We start from the raw sequence: 18325 nt of genomic DNA, 5'->3' as shown, positions 1-18325 counted from the left end.
CTATTCCCTACCTGCTGTTTTGTAGTAATGGGAGAGAAAAGTCTTCAGCTATCTTGGCAATTTGTACATCTGGAAGGGATTCACATTGTAAGAAAGGTATCAAAACAAGATCATTTCTGTAATTTAGAAAGTGTCATTGGTTAGACCTACTGAATAGGCTTTTCCCTGACTTGATAGTTTAATGTACTGATTCTGAGGCAAGGGTTTTTAATGAAACCCTCCAAAATTGCAGTAATACCAGGATGAGATTGGAACCACTGAGCATCACAAAATTGTTTAACATTTGGTAATAGTATCTTATTTTTCTTTGACATTTCAGCAGGAAGGTTCAATGTCTTCATGGACTTGTGTGACGCTACAGTTAAAAGAAAATAGTACCTAAATTGGCCTGACCTGGAAACAGGAATTAGAGACTCCAAAAGTCATCTTGTCCAGTACTGTGCCCAAAGGGAGGGGTGGGGTGGAGGGGCCGACTTGAAGGTTAAATTTAACTTCTAAGCTGTATCAGGCTACTCAGGTTTATTTGAGAGCTTTTCTGGACAGTCTGTTGCAATATTAATCACCCTCACAGTGAAGAAAATTTCCTAATGTTCAGTAAGAATTTATGACCATTGCCTTTCATCTTTGAATGTGTGTATCTGAACAGGGCGCAGTCTTCATTAAAACTTACCACTGTGTTCTCTTATACAGCAGAATAGCTCCCCCCTCCCCCTGGCTTAGTTTTGCTGCGGGAAAACTGTGAAATCAAGAACCTAGTTTAGAGGCCAGTCTGTTTTCAGCAGCCTGCTATGTCAGGGACACATGTAAACATCACTGCTTCAATGGCACAAAAGAACCAATCTTACTCTTCCATGGTGTTGCTAGAAACTATAAAAAGACTGCAGTGTATATCCTGAAGTTGTCTGGTTTGCATGATGAGAATGATAGACCTTGTTATGAACTCCTGCAGTGTTCTTTTGAACGACTGAAATTCCTCAAAGGTCCCTAGCATAGCTTCTGTTCCTTTGGGATAAAACATTGTTCTTACCGAATGTAAAGTAAACAGTTAGCTAAAAGCTTGTGTAACAGGGAGTTTGTTTGATGTTTTAAGGACATTCAATATTGCAGAAGATATTGAGGCTTGCCTTGAGTGCCATTACACTTTTAAAATTTACTGGCGGTACTGACCTCAGCAGAGGTTGGTTTTTGTCAGAAGATCCACGCTTTGATTTTCAAAGTAGTATCCAAATCCTAATTCACATTATCAACTCAGATTTGAGATACCTAAATTTGCGTATCAGCCCAAATTCTATGAAATTAATGGCAAGTTATTTCTTGAATTACATTCAAGAATTATGTAAAGGCATAGCTGTCTTTATAATGCTGATTGTTCTCTGTGTGTAGAATAAGTAGCCCATTAAAGAAATGTCCCCAAACATTTAAGTCCTCTGTCTGGGATCCTAACAAGTCCCCACAGGGAGATGTGGGATGTCTGTGTTGGCAGTAGCAGACCTCTCTGTCACTGGCTGTTGCAGTTCTGTTCGTATGTCTGACTGGCCTTCAGACCCAGTGGTAACTCAGGCTTGCTCTGATACCAGCATGTCAGTAGGACAGTTCTAACTTCTTTCTTTTGTACCCTCAGAGATTTGATAGGGTATTTAAGGGTGTGAGACCACTAGACTAAAACCAAATGAAAACTGGTCCAGCTAAGGATTAAGGAATATTGTCATCACCTTCAGACTGTACAGATGTTTTTAGTCCATACAGTGGAGTGAGTGACAGGACAAGTTTGCATTTGAAGGCAAGTTTACCTGTGTGTTTAATGGGCCCTGAGGCATAGAGAAAAGAATTGCCCTTTGTTTGGAATTGAGTGGGTAGAAATGAGCAAGACAGGAGCAGAATCTGTATCTGTAAAGGCAGCTGTGTTTTAGCTGTGACTTGTAAGTCAAAAAAGTTACAGAAGCTGACTTGCACCCTTACAATGTAGTACTTCTGAACAATATGCAGCATTTATATACAAGCACTTTAAAATGGCAAAAGCTTCATTGTCTTCCAGATTTTACCAGTTCAGTTTTATGCTTAAATGTTTTGAAGTTTTTGGTACTTAAAATTATAAGTATTACCCACAGGAGGACTCTTGTCTGAGTATTCTAAGCAAAAATATTCTAAAACTAGGCATTTGCTTCTGAAAGGTAGACTTGAAAAGGTTTTCAGTTGTCATTTCATTATTTTTAAGACTCCATATTTCATGTCCTCAGTGATTTTTAACTTTTTTTATCCTTTAAAATCATGAACAAATACAGGCCTTTCATACACCTCAGCTAACCTACAGCTTGTGTACTGCTGTTTTGCAAGTATTTTCTTAATATGTGGAAAGAAACAGAAGCCAGATGACCAACCGTTAAGGAAACAAAAGGAAGTCACACAGAAAAAAGTCAACTTTGGAAGTGAAGTTCCCACTTATTATCACAATGTGTTTAGTCTACACCGCTGCTGAATATTGAGGGAGGAAAATATTTTGGGCAGTGTACATTCTAAGAGTGAATGCTTTGGCACTTCTTTGCTGAGGATTTTACGCTGCTCTCTTCCAGACGTCTTGTGGTGAGAACAGGCTAGTTTGTTTGGGCTCTCCCCACGCCCAAGATCTGCATTTGTCCTGTGTAGAAAGTGCACAGTGCCTGCTTCTGAATTTGCAGTCTCATCTGATCAAATGACTACTTCACACTTGTCTTAGTGAAAATGTATTTCCTGTTCTATATTGCTTGTTTTCATAAGTATGATACTGCAAAATACCCATGGTGTCACATGTCTTTGATACTTTGATTGTTATCTCAAGTTATTCCAGTTAGTAGTAATTGTGATTGCTAGTGGAATGGATGATATCCTGATTTGCTGCTGTCTTACAGAGCTTAATGTGCTTTGAAGGGGAGAGTATTTGCATACTGATCAAATTCCTAAAATCCAAAAGCCTCTGTATTCCAGACACCACCACCCACTTCTCCACCTACTCCTGTCCTCTAGTCCCTTTCCAGGAATTCCAGGAAAAATTATCTGCTGGACGCTATTGACATCTGGAGTTCCTTGTCCAAGGAGTTGGGGGCTTTTGGGTCTGTTTGATTAGTGGCTGTTCCTTTTTTCTCTCTGCCAAAGTTGCTGACTTCCTCAGGAGGTGCTGGAATAACTGCCCTCCAATGTATCATTTATACTGATGGTTGAACGTTGCTCTCTTTTCAGCATTTTGTTGCTATTTAGATGGCAGCTCTTGGATGGCACCTGCCATGGGAGTCAGCTAACAGACTTAAAGAATAGCAAGCAAAAGCATCTAAGGTGTAGCGGTAGACTTGGCAGTGCTGGGTTGGTGGTTGGACTTGACGGTCTTGAAGGTCTTTTCCAACCTAAATACAATTCTATAGTATTCTTTTAATAATTTTTGAGTCCTGTCTAAATTAGCATTTTGTCTATATTCTTAATGAAAAAATACAGTTTAGATGAATTTCTGTAGTACCTACACCAAGTTAGTGCCACTAATTTTGATTTGCTAAGGATTTAGTTTTTGGACTGCTAGCATAAGTCAGTGGCATCATAAATGTGTATGAAGTACAGTCCTAAAATTTTTTCCCCTTTTTTCATCAAATTTAAGATGCTCACTGCTTTTTTCTCTGCTTTATTCTCTCAAAAAAAGAAATAATCATAATTTTTTTTTGTATTTTTTGTGTGTATACCCACAATGGTTGAATGGTTGAATCTTCCTTTCAAGGAGATGAAGGAAGGCAAGGGGGAAAAAGCACTACTACTTTTGTGTTGTAAATGAGTTTGGGATCTTTTTGTTTGTGTGGAAGAAATAGAAATTTTGATGACTATGTACTGTGACTTAGGTACACTAGAGGTTAAAGTAGAGAAAGGTAAATGGTCACGGTTCTAAGATGCAGATACTAGCCTTGATGAAGTGACCATTATTGGTTAAAGAAAGGGAGGTAAGGAAAAAAATCAAGCTCTTTATTTCCATGGAAAAGATATTACTTACTTTGTATGACTAAAAATATTGTGCTATGTGGTAAACATGGTATGAATTAAAAACTTGTTTACAGAGATATTTAGCAGGTCTTAAGCTGCATTGCTCCTCTGGCATGCTGTGATCTGGAGAGCTGCTATGTTTTCTTTTTCTCCTACCTAAACATATTGAATTTGCTGGACTCTTTGCCCTAAGTCAGAGTTGTTCATATTTGGGAGTCATACTGGTTTTTTGGGTTACTGCATGCATTTGAATATTTGTGACAGTTACAGCTTGTAGAATTTTCTGCCTGGATAGCCAGCTGTTCCTTTCCTGACATTTCAAACTGAAGGACTGTACATGAAGGCAAATTACTCAGGGAAGATGTTCAAGTCACTTGGAAAGATCCATTTACAGATTTTTGCAGCAATAAATAGTGCTTTTATTTAAAAAAAGTCAAATTAGGGAAATCCTCTCTTACAGTAATTCACTCAAAATACATTCTTTTCATAGTCTGCTTTTACTTTGGGTGTTTTGTTTTGGGCTGACTTGCTTTTATTATTATTATTTAACTTAGCATATTATGGTTCCTTTAATGAGAACAAAGGAAAATGGGTTGGTGCCAGCTTCAACTAAGATGCCAGAAATTCCTTTGCTCAAGAGGTTTCCGGCCCAGTGATTGAACTCCCCATGCTAAAACTAAAGACAAGTTAGAAAAATTTGTAGCAAGATAGTGGGCTATCTCACCAAAAATAAATTTAAAAAAAAACAAACCAGAACAATAAAAACCACTAAGCACAGCATAGCTTCTTTTTAGCTAGGGGGAAAAAAAAGATTGAACTAGAATAAGACTTCCAGTCCAAAAATCTTCCTTGTCTTTTCTGAGATATCCTAAAAGTATTTGTAAGAAATCTGCTTTTATTAGAGCTCAGGAGCATGTCTAAAGGCACTGTATAAAGAAGGGGTCCTGTTGTGGTAAAGTGTTTGTAGACATGAAAGAAGTTTTTTCTTAAATATTCTAACCTGGTCAGATGAAAAAGCTTGCTGCTATTTAAAATGTGTAAAGCTCCAAGGCTTAAACAGGGTGAAGAAAGGCTTTAATGAATGAACTTACTATTCCTTTTGAAATTTGTAGTAACAGCTATGGTTGATGGAAAGTCAGTTGGATCAGTCATGTAACTAGCATGGTAATTTGCATGCTGTAAATAACAATTAGAAAGCAACACTTGCTGCATCTATGGGTGGGATGACATACTATACCATTTCCCTGAATGTCTGTTTATTTGAAAGATGTATGGCAGTGTTTGAGGCCTGGCTGGATGTGGCCTTGAGCAGTCTGGTTTGGTGGGAAGTGTCCCTGCCCACAGCAGAGGAGTTGGAGCCAGATGATTTTTAAAGGGCCTTTCTGAGCAAAACCATTCTATGATTCTCTTTTCACTCTCATTCATATAATTGAATTAAACAGATAACTGTCTCCCATTTCATTGATATGTTGGCAGTTTATAGGATTTTAGGAACCTGTTAGGATAGAACTATAGCCTTCAAAATCAAGATGCTTCTGGGTTGATTAATGAGCAGGTTAAAGAAATTCTAAGAATATTAATTTACACAAGTTTTGTTGCATGTTATGTTACTGGAAAGTACTTACTTAATGTCCAAGGATATGGATGTAAAGACTCGATCAACATTTAGATGTGAATAATCATTGATGGGAGATGATCTTGGAGGCCAATTCTTTCAGTTCCTAGAGTAGTTAAGTCTCATGCAATGCCTTTTCATGTCTTTATCTTTTCCAAATAAGTTTGGAGTCTGTTGTCCAGTTCTGGTCAAGTGAGGCAGAGAAGAAAGAAACTATAATATAATTATCCATATATTAAAATTCCGTAGTTTCCTAGAGAACAGACCAAAATTGACTTCTGCACTAACAGAAGGGTTTCAGGACAAAACAAACAATTATCAGTTCTGGTTATGTCTTCTAACAGCTAACCATGTGTGTACTTTGGGATTAGCTGCAGTATATGCTAGTTTTTGCCCAGACACTGCAAGAGGTGAAAACAGTTTATGGGAAGAGCTCTGCATAGAGCTCAATATACTGTTAGAACCTTGGCATCAAAGGAGAATTGGCTGTGCAGGAAGCTGGGATTAGTGTGGAAAGTAGAGGTGCAGTGATGTGTGACAGAGATTCGTAGGAAATGAGCTTACAGTTCTGTTGTTCACCCAACAACTTTGTTAAAAGCCAGATTGAAACCCTTCTCTTTCTCCAGTCTGAAAGGGCATTTGGGGAATTGAAGAAGTGGAGGCTTAGTGGTAGATTATTTATAGGCTGAACAGTGAGGGAAAGTATTGCAGCAGATTGAGGAAAAATTAGGTGGAAAAGCGAGTGTTTGCAAAATTTGGTGAATAAAGTTTTCCTTCTGACTCATTATCTTTTCCTGAGCACTTCATTAATGTATAGGGTCAGAACTTGGCTTGGGCTTGAAGTCATGTGTCATTCTTAAACTGAAGTTTTCAGACCTTGTATTCTTTCTTTTGTTCCTGGCAAAACATGAATGAGGTCTGAGCTTAGTATGACTCCAAAGCAGTGTTGCAATATAAGTTTTGAATAATAATAATAATAATAGTTATAATTCCTAAAATGTGTTGATAGGTGCCTTTGTGTAAGGGATGCAAAAGCTGCTGTAACCTTTTCAGAAACCAAACAAGCTTTTCCTTTGTTGGATGGTTTTAGTCGTGGTATTTTTCTTTGAAGAAATTATGTACATCATACTTTTGATTACTATCATTAAAAACCGCTGCCAGCTTGGTTTTCACAATTCTGCAGCATAAAATATCTCACTATTTACTAAGTGAGGAAGAGGAGGACCCCAAAAAAATCCTAGTCTTCCTTAGAGTGAGTGTTTTGTCCTTGAAAAATGTTTGAACACTTCAAAGTTTTGCACTCCTGTAGAAGGAGAGGTCATCACTCTTGCACAATGGCTTAGGTGAAATTGCTGTGAAGACTAAAAAAAAAGTATGTTGGTACAGCCAGAATTAGCTATCATCTCCAATTTTCAGAAGTGTTGGGCCTCAGCATCTCTGTCTATTCAGAGTAAATAATTTAAAAGTGATCTGAACCATCCATTATCCAGGACTGAGACTGTTTTTAATAGGGAAAAAAATTAGTTTCCCTTGAAATAAGCCATATGGTGGTTTTAAGAGCACCCGATGAAAAGTTAAGACTTTTAATTCTATTCTTTAATTTATGGGGTTCTCTGCTTGCTTTTTATTATTAGAAATTGTGAAACTACGAAACATAGTCTTTGCATCCATGTCCCTACCCCGACTTATGCTTTTAGCCTGATCTCAGGAGAGACAGGCACTTTTCTGATCCCTTTTAACTTAAAGAGTTATGCTTGGTGGGATTGTAATCCCAAACAGTTGGACTGCTGGCGACTGGCTGGGGAACTGGTGAGTAATCTGTAATCTGCATCCAGTTATCTTCCGTCTCTTGCTGCACCCCACTTCTGGGGTTGGGAGAGGGAGATTGGAGAAATTGAACTGATTAGCTGCAGTAGGGTAGAGGGCACATAGGGCTTCCATTCACTTTGGCAATGAAATCTGCCTTTTTTCCTCTGATATTTGAGGAGTCAAACTTCAACAGCAGTAGAAAGGACATTTGGTGACAAGGCATTCATGCTGTGAGAAACTTGTTAATATTTGAGGTTTCTGCTGAGGAACTGTGTTAGTAAGAGATTAATTGACTTTTCCACTGTCATGGTATCAGCTATGAAGAACTTTCTGGGGAAAAAAATATTTATTGCCATGGGTGCATAGGCAGTATAGAAAGCCCAGTGGGTGGGGTTCAGTGTTGGGATGATGAGGGTGCAGCCTTCAAAGTAAGATATGACATCAAACTGTAGGACTTTGAGCCCAAACAAAATGCCAGCTCATGAAAGAGGGAGTTTTGCATATGGACTGGGATGAACTCAGATCCTTTTAAATCTGAGTAAAGAGGTACAGGTCAGACAGACCAGGTCTCCTTTTTGAGATGACAGCTGGAGGGTGTGGATACCTCAGTTCCAGTGGATACTGGAGCATGCCTGTGTACATAATTTTGAAGCCTAATTGCTTGATTCTTATTGATAGGTCATCAAAAAGAATGAGCTCTTACTAGAACCACAGTACAGCTTAATATGAATTAAAAAACCTATTCCTCTCCTGCCTAGGTTGAGATACTAGTGCAGGGAATCCACAATTGTAAGCATCTCTCTTAATGTGCATGTATATGTCTGCTCATACTGGATACTGTCCTCATAGGAGCACTGTGAGGCTTCATTAAAGATTTTAAAGGGCTTTATGATCCTCAGATGGAAGGAGCTTAGAAATAAACTGTTTGTAATCAGATAAGTTAGTAGCACATAACAAGGCTATAACCTATTAACACTGGCTATTAACAGCCTGTTGGCATCAGAATAATTAATGGTTAGGTTTTTGAAATGCAGTTGCCCTCTGAAAAGGAAGGTGCAGGTTTTGGATATGCTGTGTATTTTTATGCTCTGCTCCATTGTTTTCTGAACTACTGTGATGCATAACAAACAAACAAAACTCAACAAACCTCCCAAATCAAACAAAACCCCAAAAATTTTTTGTTAGCCATCTTAATCAATATACCAACAAGAATAGGTAAAGAATTGATGCCTTTCAAATGGTAGTTTAGTGGAAAAATTTCAATTAAAGCTACAGTTATTCAAGAATTACCCCTACTAGCTGCTCTAAATATTTTTGGTTTACTGATAATTTACTTACTTTCTGATTAAAAAAGCTTTGTCAATAGAACTTGGCAAGGTGGAATTTTATAGCAATTATTTCAACTTGGATACGTAGCAACTCAAGTGAGTGCTTGCTTCTGAAAGTCATCACAGTATTATCAGCTCCTTGAAGTAAAGGCTTCCAGGACTTCAGAATGGAGAGTTGGCAAACCCTAGTGAAGTTAAGAGGATTTATAGGTCTCAGTAAAACAATTTAGCTTTTGAGAAGGAATAAAATTGTCGGTAGCTTAATGCATACTGTCATACTCAGTGTGAACATGCATAGAACATGTAGCTGCAGTACTTTATGTATTTTTTCAGGAGGGGGTAGCTGTTTCATAGATGCGCTTTTACATTTGCTTTTATGAAACTGTGTGAATCGGATGTTAGCAGTTGGTTTGGATTTTGTCATTAGGAGTTTAGATTGATTGTGGTGTTCTGTTTGCGTTTTGCCACAAATAAGATCTTCCCTGAGTTTCCACCACATTTCCTAAATTGCTATGTTTGGCTTAGACCAGCCACAAAACACTCCAATCTGCTACATCCAGCAGGGCAATTCTCTGCTCTGGTTTAGGCAGAGCAACCTGAGCAGTTATATCCAGCTGCTTTTATTTCATTAAGTACCCCAAAATGCAACTCATTAGCTATTGCCAGAGTTTCTTGAGCCTGCAGAGACAGATGGTTACAGTGCAGGCTGTAGTCCTGTTGAAGAAATCCTGTCAGTGGCAGAATCCCCATTTGAGTTTCTGTACTTTTTCATGAGTGTTGGAGCAAAACATGTCAGAACCAGAGCTGCCCTAGCCTCGCATGGCCTCCTGCAGAGGCCAATGGCTTATGTTCTATAATAACACATACTAATGATTTTTATTCTCATTCATAAGCTGTGCAGCTTCTGCCCCCCCTCACGTTAGTTCCTTTGGAGTGCCCTTCCATGGATCTCCAAGTTAGTTTCATTCCATGGTATTGTCATGAATGGGTGATTTAGATGCTTAAAGAATTCCTGTCAAAGGTATTGGCAAAAGCACCATGTCTGTGACAGAGTTTAAGATGCGTTTGCATAATGCTCTCAGGCACATGGTGTGATTCTTAGGGTGGCTTGTGCAGGGCCAGGAGTTGGGGTTTTTTTCCTCCAACTTGGAATATTGCTTACTACCTGGATGAAGCATAGCAAGGAAAATCAGATCATAATCAATTTGAAGAAATTTGTGCTGGGACTGGGAACACAAACAGAAAAGGGAGACCCATTAAATCACAAGGTTCAGAGTGGACCCGCTTGCCAGACTTAGCCGTACACTTGATCAGTGGGTTTATGTCTAAGGGATTTAGCAGCACTTAATCTTTGACTAATTTTACACAGAATGATTAAGTAGAAGTTAGTGTAAGCACAGCAGGAATTTGACTGTAGGTCTGAGATGGCAGTATTCATACTATACTTGCGGTAGCATATTTAAAGTAATTTGCACCAGACACAAAGTCTGTACCAAGGTGTACATGTTACAAGTTCTCCTGGTGTTCAGGTGTGTTTTGGCTTATTCACTTTCTACATCGTTACATTGCATTACTGTACAGAATTAAAAACTTGTATATTTTAAGGGTTCGATCCTGAGGGTGCTCCCAAGAGCTTCCCGAGCCAGCTGTCAGTTCCCTTCCAAGGCATGGTTCCATTACAAAGTCAGCTCCAGCATTGCCTATCTGTGTTGGGCTGACTCAGGAGCAGGATCATACCCGCGTCACCATATCCTTTTGCTGAACTGTATTCTTTACTGTTTCTGCACATTCAGGGTAACATCTGGAAACATCCCGCAGATTTTTTTTTTTTTAATGTTACAGTATGCTGGGATTCTCTGTTTCAGCCGCTGTTAGAGCGGTTATCTATGGAAATGGTTGGGAAGAGGCTGTGGAGTATCTGCCTAAGGGTGCAGCCTGAGACTTAAAGCCGGCACGGCCGCCGGAGAGACCAAGTTTGCTCTGCTGTCCTGCGGGTGTTCCCGTGCCTGGACCTTGATCTCGGGCTTCTGCGTGCGTGTGGTGTGGGCAGTCTGGTTACAGCCTGGATTAACTTTGGTCTGAGCATGAACCTCCGGTCCTTGAGTCAGGAGGGCGTTGTGCTTAAAATGGGGGTTCCTGCAAGCGAGCGCTGGGGTCGGTGTTCCCGGTGCACCGCAGAGCAGCGTGTGTGGCTGGAGGGACTTCACATTCACATTCGCCGTTTGTCGGCTCTGCAGCCCTAATGTGGAATTAGCATAGTTGGTTGCTGTCTTTTTAGCCGGTTTTAAAGAGAGCGGCTCCATCTGGGCCGCCCTCCGTACTCTCGGGGCTCCCCACTGTACCCTCCCTGGGCCCCGTCTCTGCCCGGCGGGGCGGGGCTCGGCGGGGGAGGCCGGCCCGGTGCGAGCAGGGCAGGGCGCTGTCCCTTTAAGGCGGGGGGCGGGGCGGGCCCCGGCGGTGAGTGACAGCGCGCGCGGGGTCACGTGAGCCGCCCGTATTTGAAGGTCACAAAAAAGCTGCTTCCTTTAGAGAGAGCAAGAGGGAGCGAGAGGGAGGGAGCGAGAGGAGAGAGCGAGGGAGCGCAGCCAAAATGGCCGACGGAGCGTCTGCTGGGTTCTGAACGTTTGAAATAAAAAAAAAGAGAGAGCAAAAAAAAAAAATTAACAAAAAAGGAAAAAAAAACCTAAACAAAAAAAGCAAAAACACACATTTTTGGATTTTTTTTTTCATTTCCATTTCTACCTTGTATGCCTCAACTCGCTGGATTTAAGCACTGCTGCACTTTATGAGGTTAGTGGTACGTTTATATTTTATTGTTTTTACCTATCAGTTTGGATTTCTTTAAGAGCCTGAGCTGACCGTTTCCATCCGTGGCTTGGCAGAGGTGTCTTTTCTAGCACAAAGACTTGCTTCGGATCTTGTCTGCTTGTACGTGTACGGTACTTTTAGTGGATTTTTTGGGTTTTTTGGAAGGAGCTCTCCGAACGAGTGCGGTGTGGATTTGGAAGATATTTGTAATTTAAAACACGTAGGCAAATTAGAGAAGATCGTTTGTATTTTTGAGCTGGTGAAGTACAAGATAGTGCTGAAAATCTTGTTTTATTTAAATAGAGGCTTTTAAAAGAGAGATTTCTTCCCCATAGCACCCGGAGCTCTTAAATCTGCTGCAAAAATTTGCATGTATAAAACCGGGCTGGCATTCTTTCTGCCGCTGGGTCGGAGCGGGGCCGGCCGGGGCCGTGCCTTCCGCGGGCGCAGGGACGGAGCCTCCCCGGCGCGGCGCGGGGAGCGCTGCGGGGGCCGGGGCTCCGGCCGGGCCCGGCGCAGCCGCGGGGCTCCCGCGCGGGCTCGGCCGGGGCTGGCGGCCCATCCGGCGTGCGCCAGGTATTCAGGAATGTGCGGGATGCTGGCCACTGCCGCGGTTTTGTGTTCTACGGGAAGCAAGCGTTCATCTCCGCCTTAGTAAGTGTAGGCAAAGGGCTGCGCTTTTTCGCCTTTTTTTCCCCCCCTCCCAGCCTTCTGTGTTGCTAAAAATTTAAATCCGAGTTATTTTTGCAACTCCCTCCAGAACCAAGCAGATGATTAAAGGGAAATAGCTGGAGCTTGCTTTTTGAGAACAGGCCCCTCCTCCTGCATTGTAAGAGTGTGATGTAATGCTCCTTTCTGTGGGGTTAAATGAAAAAATTTCTGTGGTGGTGTACATTATATTTCACCCATTCCTCACAGGCATTGCATTGTGATCTTTTTTGTAGCTGAGCATGTAAGCAGCAGATAATTCTGCAAATAATCGTGTGAATGTGCTCCTCATTGCAGTGTATTAGTGTAATGATTGTGGTTAGCAGATCAACTTTGTAAACCTGCAAGATGGCTCATATTTTATATTTCTTTGTGGCCTTACATGCATACAGTCAAACACAAATGGAGGAGACAGATTTCAGTAAGCTTATTGAAAATGTATCTGGCTGTTGTCGTTATAGTCTTGTACATGCTGGGACTTTTTTTTTCTGCACTGGCTAGCAAATATTCAAAGTAATTCTGCACAGTGTTGTTTCTCATGGAAATTAGGAGATGGTATCTTTGGAGTTTTCTTTTTTTAATTTTAAATTAGAGGAAGCCAATAAAAGAGAACTCTGCTCAAATTTTACATAGTGTTTTTTTTCTGGTAATTTCAGTCATTAAGCATTTAGTAGTTAATCCATGTGTTACTTCAGTTAATACATGAAGTAATACATGCCCTTTGCTTAGGGTTAATGAACTTACTAGATTCCAGCCTCATGTTACTGGTAGGTATCTGAGGAAATGCTATAAAAACGTTCTGTGTCTTTGACATGATGTACTCTGATGGCTTTTGTTATTCAAAACCTTCTTGAACTCAGTGGAGATCTGGATGTAGCTAAAATATGTTGAATCTACCTGTTGATTGACAAACAATAATTAGACAATTAGAACTGTTTTCAAATGCAGTCTAAAATATTCTTTAGGAGCATTCTCAGATTTGGTGCTTACTGGACTGAAACATCAGTTACTGCAGCTGATGTGCTGATTGCTGTAGAATGGGATGGCTGAACTGAGGAAGTAAAGACAACCCAAGTTGTGTCCTGAACTGGCAGTATTGGAGGATGTCGTCTTCCCAGAATCTGCACTTCAGAACATTACTTGCCTTTTCTGTGTATTTTTTTGCCTTCATGCCTTACTGCCTACGTTACACACTTGCAGAATGTGTAGATGTTTGCACATTTAGCTTGGTGGTTAAGGTGATAGAATACAGGGTGGTTCCCGATAACTGCTACTGCTCCTAGCTACAGGAGGTGTTGTGGGTCAGACAAAAGGCAGCTATTGAGAATAATAGAAATCATTCCAATAAGGAGTCTGTCAAACATTTGAACAGCTTTGTGAGACTGTAATTGTGAATAGGAAAGACCAATTAAAATAATTCCTCTTACAAATATGCTTTTGACCCCTCAGATCTCACTGCGGGGTGTGTTGAGTACCGGGCAGTCTGTGCAGCCATAGGATTTTAAATGTGAATCTGGGCAATTCACAATGCTGTTTGTATTCAGTGCGTTCCTGCAGTACAGCGGGGAACAAAACACTTAAATTTGAGAGACCTGACTTGAGTTGCAATTTCTAGATCAGTTTGAAGCTTAGAGAGGCATGGGGGCAGGGGAAGTTTTTTTGCTTCGTTCAGTTTGCAGTGACGATGCTGAGTTCAGAAGCTTTATTAAATTTTTCTGTTTGCATTTGCATGTCAATTGTTGTTGGTATCTACAGGAATCACTCCTTTTCCAAAGCAGACTGTTTTAGTAGGTTGAAAGCTACAGTGAAGTCTGTAGTCAGCAGAACCCCTGGAGATTTTTTGCACTACATCTAAGAGATTCTTGAGAAATAATTGACAAGTAAAGCCTTATTACCATTGAGCTTCAGTATACAGGAGTCTGCAGTTCTAATGGGAAAAAATTCAGGGAAAACAAGTGACTGAAAGATCAGTATGCTTAGTTTCAGTTGCTTTTCTCTTAGCCTCTTTCTCTCCTGCTGAGAAGGAAGAAAAAGAAACTTTGTAAGATCATGCAGTCTTTGCCAGCTGATTTCAGCTGAACTTAACCTTTTTAAGATTTTTGTTTCTTACTTATTAATAGGTGGCTTAGTAGAGGAGAAGGTGTCAAATCTATGAGGAAAAAATCCAAAGAAATAGAGTAGTTCTGGAAGAGAATTTTTATCCACAAGTTTCCTAGTACCCCTTTAGAAACTTGTCATGTATCTTGAAACAGAGTTCTTTAATTCTGGTCATTGTGGATCTACATTCCTTTTGGACCAGGGTGGAAGGTGAGAAGTTTAACTTACAGTTTATTTTGAACAATATTTCTTGGAAGCTGCACCCTTGGTACTCTCTTCAGCTGGTAGTAGTTCATAACTGAAAAGTTTCAGTGGTTTTTTTAATTGATTAGGAAGCCATCTACTGCCTCCCTATGAGCCGCTTCACCTTGCTAAGTATTGGTTTCCTGTATAAACAGCTCAAGATTTGAGGCAAGAAAATAAGATACATAGGATGTTTACCTCCAAGAACCTGTATTTCATGTCCTGTCAAGGGAATCAGATGTATCAGGGTTCTAGTTTTGTTACCTTAGATTTCAAGTAGCTAAACTGTAAATATTGGACTAACATTATTGCTCCAGAATTAATGATGTAAAATTCAGGTTAGATTAATACAAAGATGTATTTCTTCTGAAATCTTTAGTTGCTAGTGTAATGCTAGCATTAGCAGTCTTACATGGTATGATTGCATGTGCCATATTTCAAATATTGGACAAACAAATTGCTTAAAGTTGGGTGTCAAGTTAACAGTTTTTGGCCATTTCAGCATTAAAGGCAAATGTAGAGCTGTCATGGAGATAAATACTATATATTGAGAATATTTCTGTTTTGTTGTTGTGATGGTGCCGTAATTGCTCTTCAGAACACAGGAGGAATGGTGCCCTTTTGTATTTGTGGTGAATTCCAACTCCAGATCTGTACATTTAGCACTTGTCACTGCTTAAGTTCTCCTTTACACACAGGCTTCCTACTAAAGAATAGAACAGGGGGTTTTGTTTTTGTTTGGTTGGGGTTTTGTTTGTTTTGGTGGGTTTGGGGTTTTTTTCTTGTGGAGGCAAAACATATATTCTGGGAGCAGCATGAATATATGCAAACCCTGTTTGTTTGGGTTTTTTTTTGTGCCATCAACAGACTTCTGAAGGGAGTTCCTAAGGTTAGTGGGTACTGTAATTTTAAAGGCTGTTTTCCTGTCTGTATACAGTATGCTGGCATTACAGTTCAGGGATGAAATGCCCTGCTGTTACTACAATTGTATATTTTTAATAATTTCTGAGAAGGTGTGTCTTAAGAACTGGTTGATGTGATATTTGGGTGTTATAGCCTGAGTAAATTGAGGGACTTCTCATTCAAAATATTGTACTTTAAGGACTACTTCTAATTAGCCTGTTTAGTCAAGTGGAAAAGCATAACACAAGATACAACCCTTGGATTTTTTTCAGATACCTAAGAGAAGATTAATAAAACACAAGATGTACTTGAAAGGCAGAACAAATCAAAACAGGTTAAACACCATGGAAAAAATGTGTGCTAATACATCTGGAGATAGTGAGGGCAGTTCTGTTAAAAAACCAGTTAGTAAGAATGAAAGTTGACTACTACTCCTTACAGTGCTACCATTTGTGTCTGAGCTCAATTAAATGGATGTTTGTATATGTTAGGCAGAGAAAATCATCTAAAAATACCTTGACGCTCGTAGGTGGAAAATGCTTATAAGTATAAAGCATGTTTATATTACTAAAAACGTGTGTTAAATTGAGACTTTTAGAAGTGAAATGTGACCTTGGAATTTACTACAGCAAAATTGAAACAGGGCATCAAGATACAATTGTGTTTGATTTCGTGCCAGCAGGGGAGTTCTTCTCTTAGGATGGGATGTGTGAGGCCACATTTTAGCAATGGGGGAGATCAGCAAATTTTGAGGTAGCTCAAGTAAGGCCAGCAAGAAATAGTACAGGGAGGTAATCCAGCAGAAAAACTCTTCATCTTTTTAATGCTTATTTTTATAGATACATTCTCTGCAAACAAAGGAATTGTCTAATTTGTGTCAGAAGAGCATCATTTTGACATAGAGCTCCATCGTAGTTGAGTGTGCTTTGAACTGCATAGTTACTTCAGCAACTAAAAAGCAGAAAGACATGTATTTTTTAAATCAAGGTGACCATTCTTTTTTAGTTCCTTAAAATTGCATGAAACCCCACTGTGCATGTTAAAGTTATAAGGGAAGCATGCTCAACTTTCCCAGTGTGCTTAGCAGATGTAGAGTTGAGGCTTCCTGAAATGCAGGTCTGAGTATGGCAGCTGAACCGATTTGCACTAAAGCTGAATACTGCTTTAATTTCTGAATCAGAGAATAAGTATTTCTTTAAAAAATAAAACAAAGGGAAGATTACTTCTGGTATTCTCAGTGGGGCTTTTTTCCCCTTTTTAAGTGCAGCATTTGCTGAATAACACAGTCATAAATCTTCTGTCCACTTGTAACATAGGAAAGCGGCAAAACTTAAGCTGCAGTCAAACTGCTGGAGTTGGGGCTTTTAAAACGGCTTTTGTAGACTGAGTTTTTTGAGCTAGTTGACCTATATGAAAATAGGAAAGGTTAAATGTATAATCTGTTCATGCCACTTAACCATTAATTAGAGTTGAGCTTAATTGTCCCATTTTACATGTGCTCTGTGGCAAATATACATCAATGTGTTGTCATTCCGGTTCATTGTATGCTTGTGAACTTAGTTGTGCCTGAGCTATCCAGTTTTCCAGGATGCAGTGTCCTGTGTCACTTAAACCTTCCTTAAAATAAGTCTTCAGTATTTTCCTCCACTTTTTTCCCCCTGATTTGTATTTTAGTGTTGGTGGTAGAAGATATTGCAACTTAATATTAGGGTGCTAATGTAGCAGCATTTGTGCTCTTGTTGCAGCTTCTGTATTAGTATTTATATTTTTAATTGTATGTAATTTTGCTTAAGCAATCATGCCAGATTCAGGGTCTGATTTAAAACACATGGTTCTAATTCTGTGTTGGTACTCTAGATATACTTGACTACAAAACAGCTTTCTTTGGCAAGAGGTTGGCTACCACTGAGAACTTTGCCAACTAAAGTGAAACTGAACATCGCTTAGCCCGTGAAATATACAGCATGTTTGTGCTCAGCCTTTTGCTGAGCAATTCATAGGGAGGATGATTTGATCACAACATACAAGTGAATTTTGGTATTGTAATGCTTGGAAATCCTAATCTGGTAGCTCTTGCTGGATTTTTTCCAGGTTCTTCTGCTTCTTACTTGGAGAGAGTTTGAGGACAATGAAAATGAAAATGGCTACCTTCTATATGCAGGGGAAGAGAGAGCAAAGGGTATAAAAACTTAGCACATGTTTTTTTTCCTAGCTTATTCCTATGTCCACTGAAAGCCAGTTGTCCTGTGAAGCAGAAAATAGTAGATTGTTTCATTCCTGTGTGAATTTTTAAAAATTAATTCTTCTATATTCTAGTTAAGACTATATAAATAAACCTTTCCTTTTTTGTTAGATTTTACTTGGGTACCATTAGTGTTATTACCTCACTGTTTTAGTCAAGGGGCCTTCTATGATAAATATTAGAAAAATATGAAATAATGCACTTAAAACTGGTTAAAAATATGGCACATGGAAATAAAGGATGTGCCGTTGAGGTTATAGATATGTCTTTTTATATCTAGCTCTGTTTTTCTTTGCGGATGTTATTACAGGTTTATGTGCACTGGTGGGAACCTAAATGTGGGCTAGGTTCAAACTGCCTCTAAAAATGCTTGGTTAACCTGAAGTAAAACCCCAAAAAGCTTTTTTCAGCCTAGTATAAAAGAAGGTTCCAGCTGGTGCTAGAGAAGTCAGTTGTAGCAATATTAATGGGAATTTAAAATCAAATAGCCTTGTGTTAGAGATTCAAGATTTCTGTTCCTTTGCAGGTAATGTTCACGTTATCTGCTTGATATGTACTAACCAGACCAAGCAGTGCTGA

The 18325-nt window shown here is 39.6% G+C and overlaps 1 protein-coding gene across 5 annotated transcripts in view; it reads left to right on the top strand.

Moving 5' to 3' along the window:
- Positions 1–18325, top strand: part of TNRC6B (trinucleotide repeat containing adaptor 6B) — a 122483-nt gene that overhangs the window by 39742 nt on the left and 64416 nt on the right. For 2 of the 5 annotated variants that reach the window (XM_084206987.1, XM_084206985.1), the window contains exon 1: positions 11239–11535. The exons of the other annotated variants lie outside the window; for them this stretch is intronic. Coding sequence is in view for 1 of the 2 variants with exons in the window: in XM_084206985.1 (XP_084063111.1) it covers positions 11531–11535 (5 nt within the window). In the remaining variant the exon portion in view is untranslated. Of the gene's footprint in view, positions 1–11238; positions 11536–18325 lie in introns of those variants that run through there. 5 annotated transcript variants of the gene reach the window in all.

Source organism: Fringilla coelebs, assembly GCF_963513975.1.
Source record: "Fringilla coelebs genome assembly, chromosome: 5".
Taxonomy (NCBI): Eukaryota; Metazoa; Chordata; class Aves; order Passeriformes; family Fringillidae; genus Fringilla; species Fringilla coelebs.
This window is presented reverse-complemented; position numbering and strand designations above follow the sequence as displayed.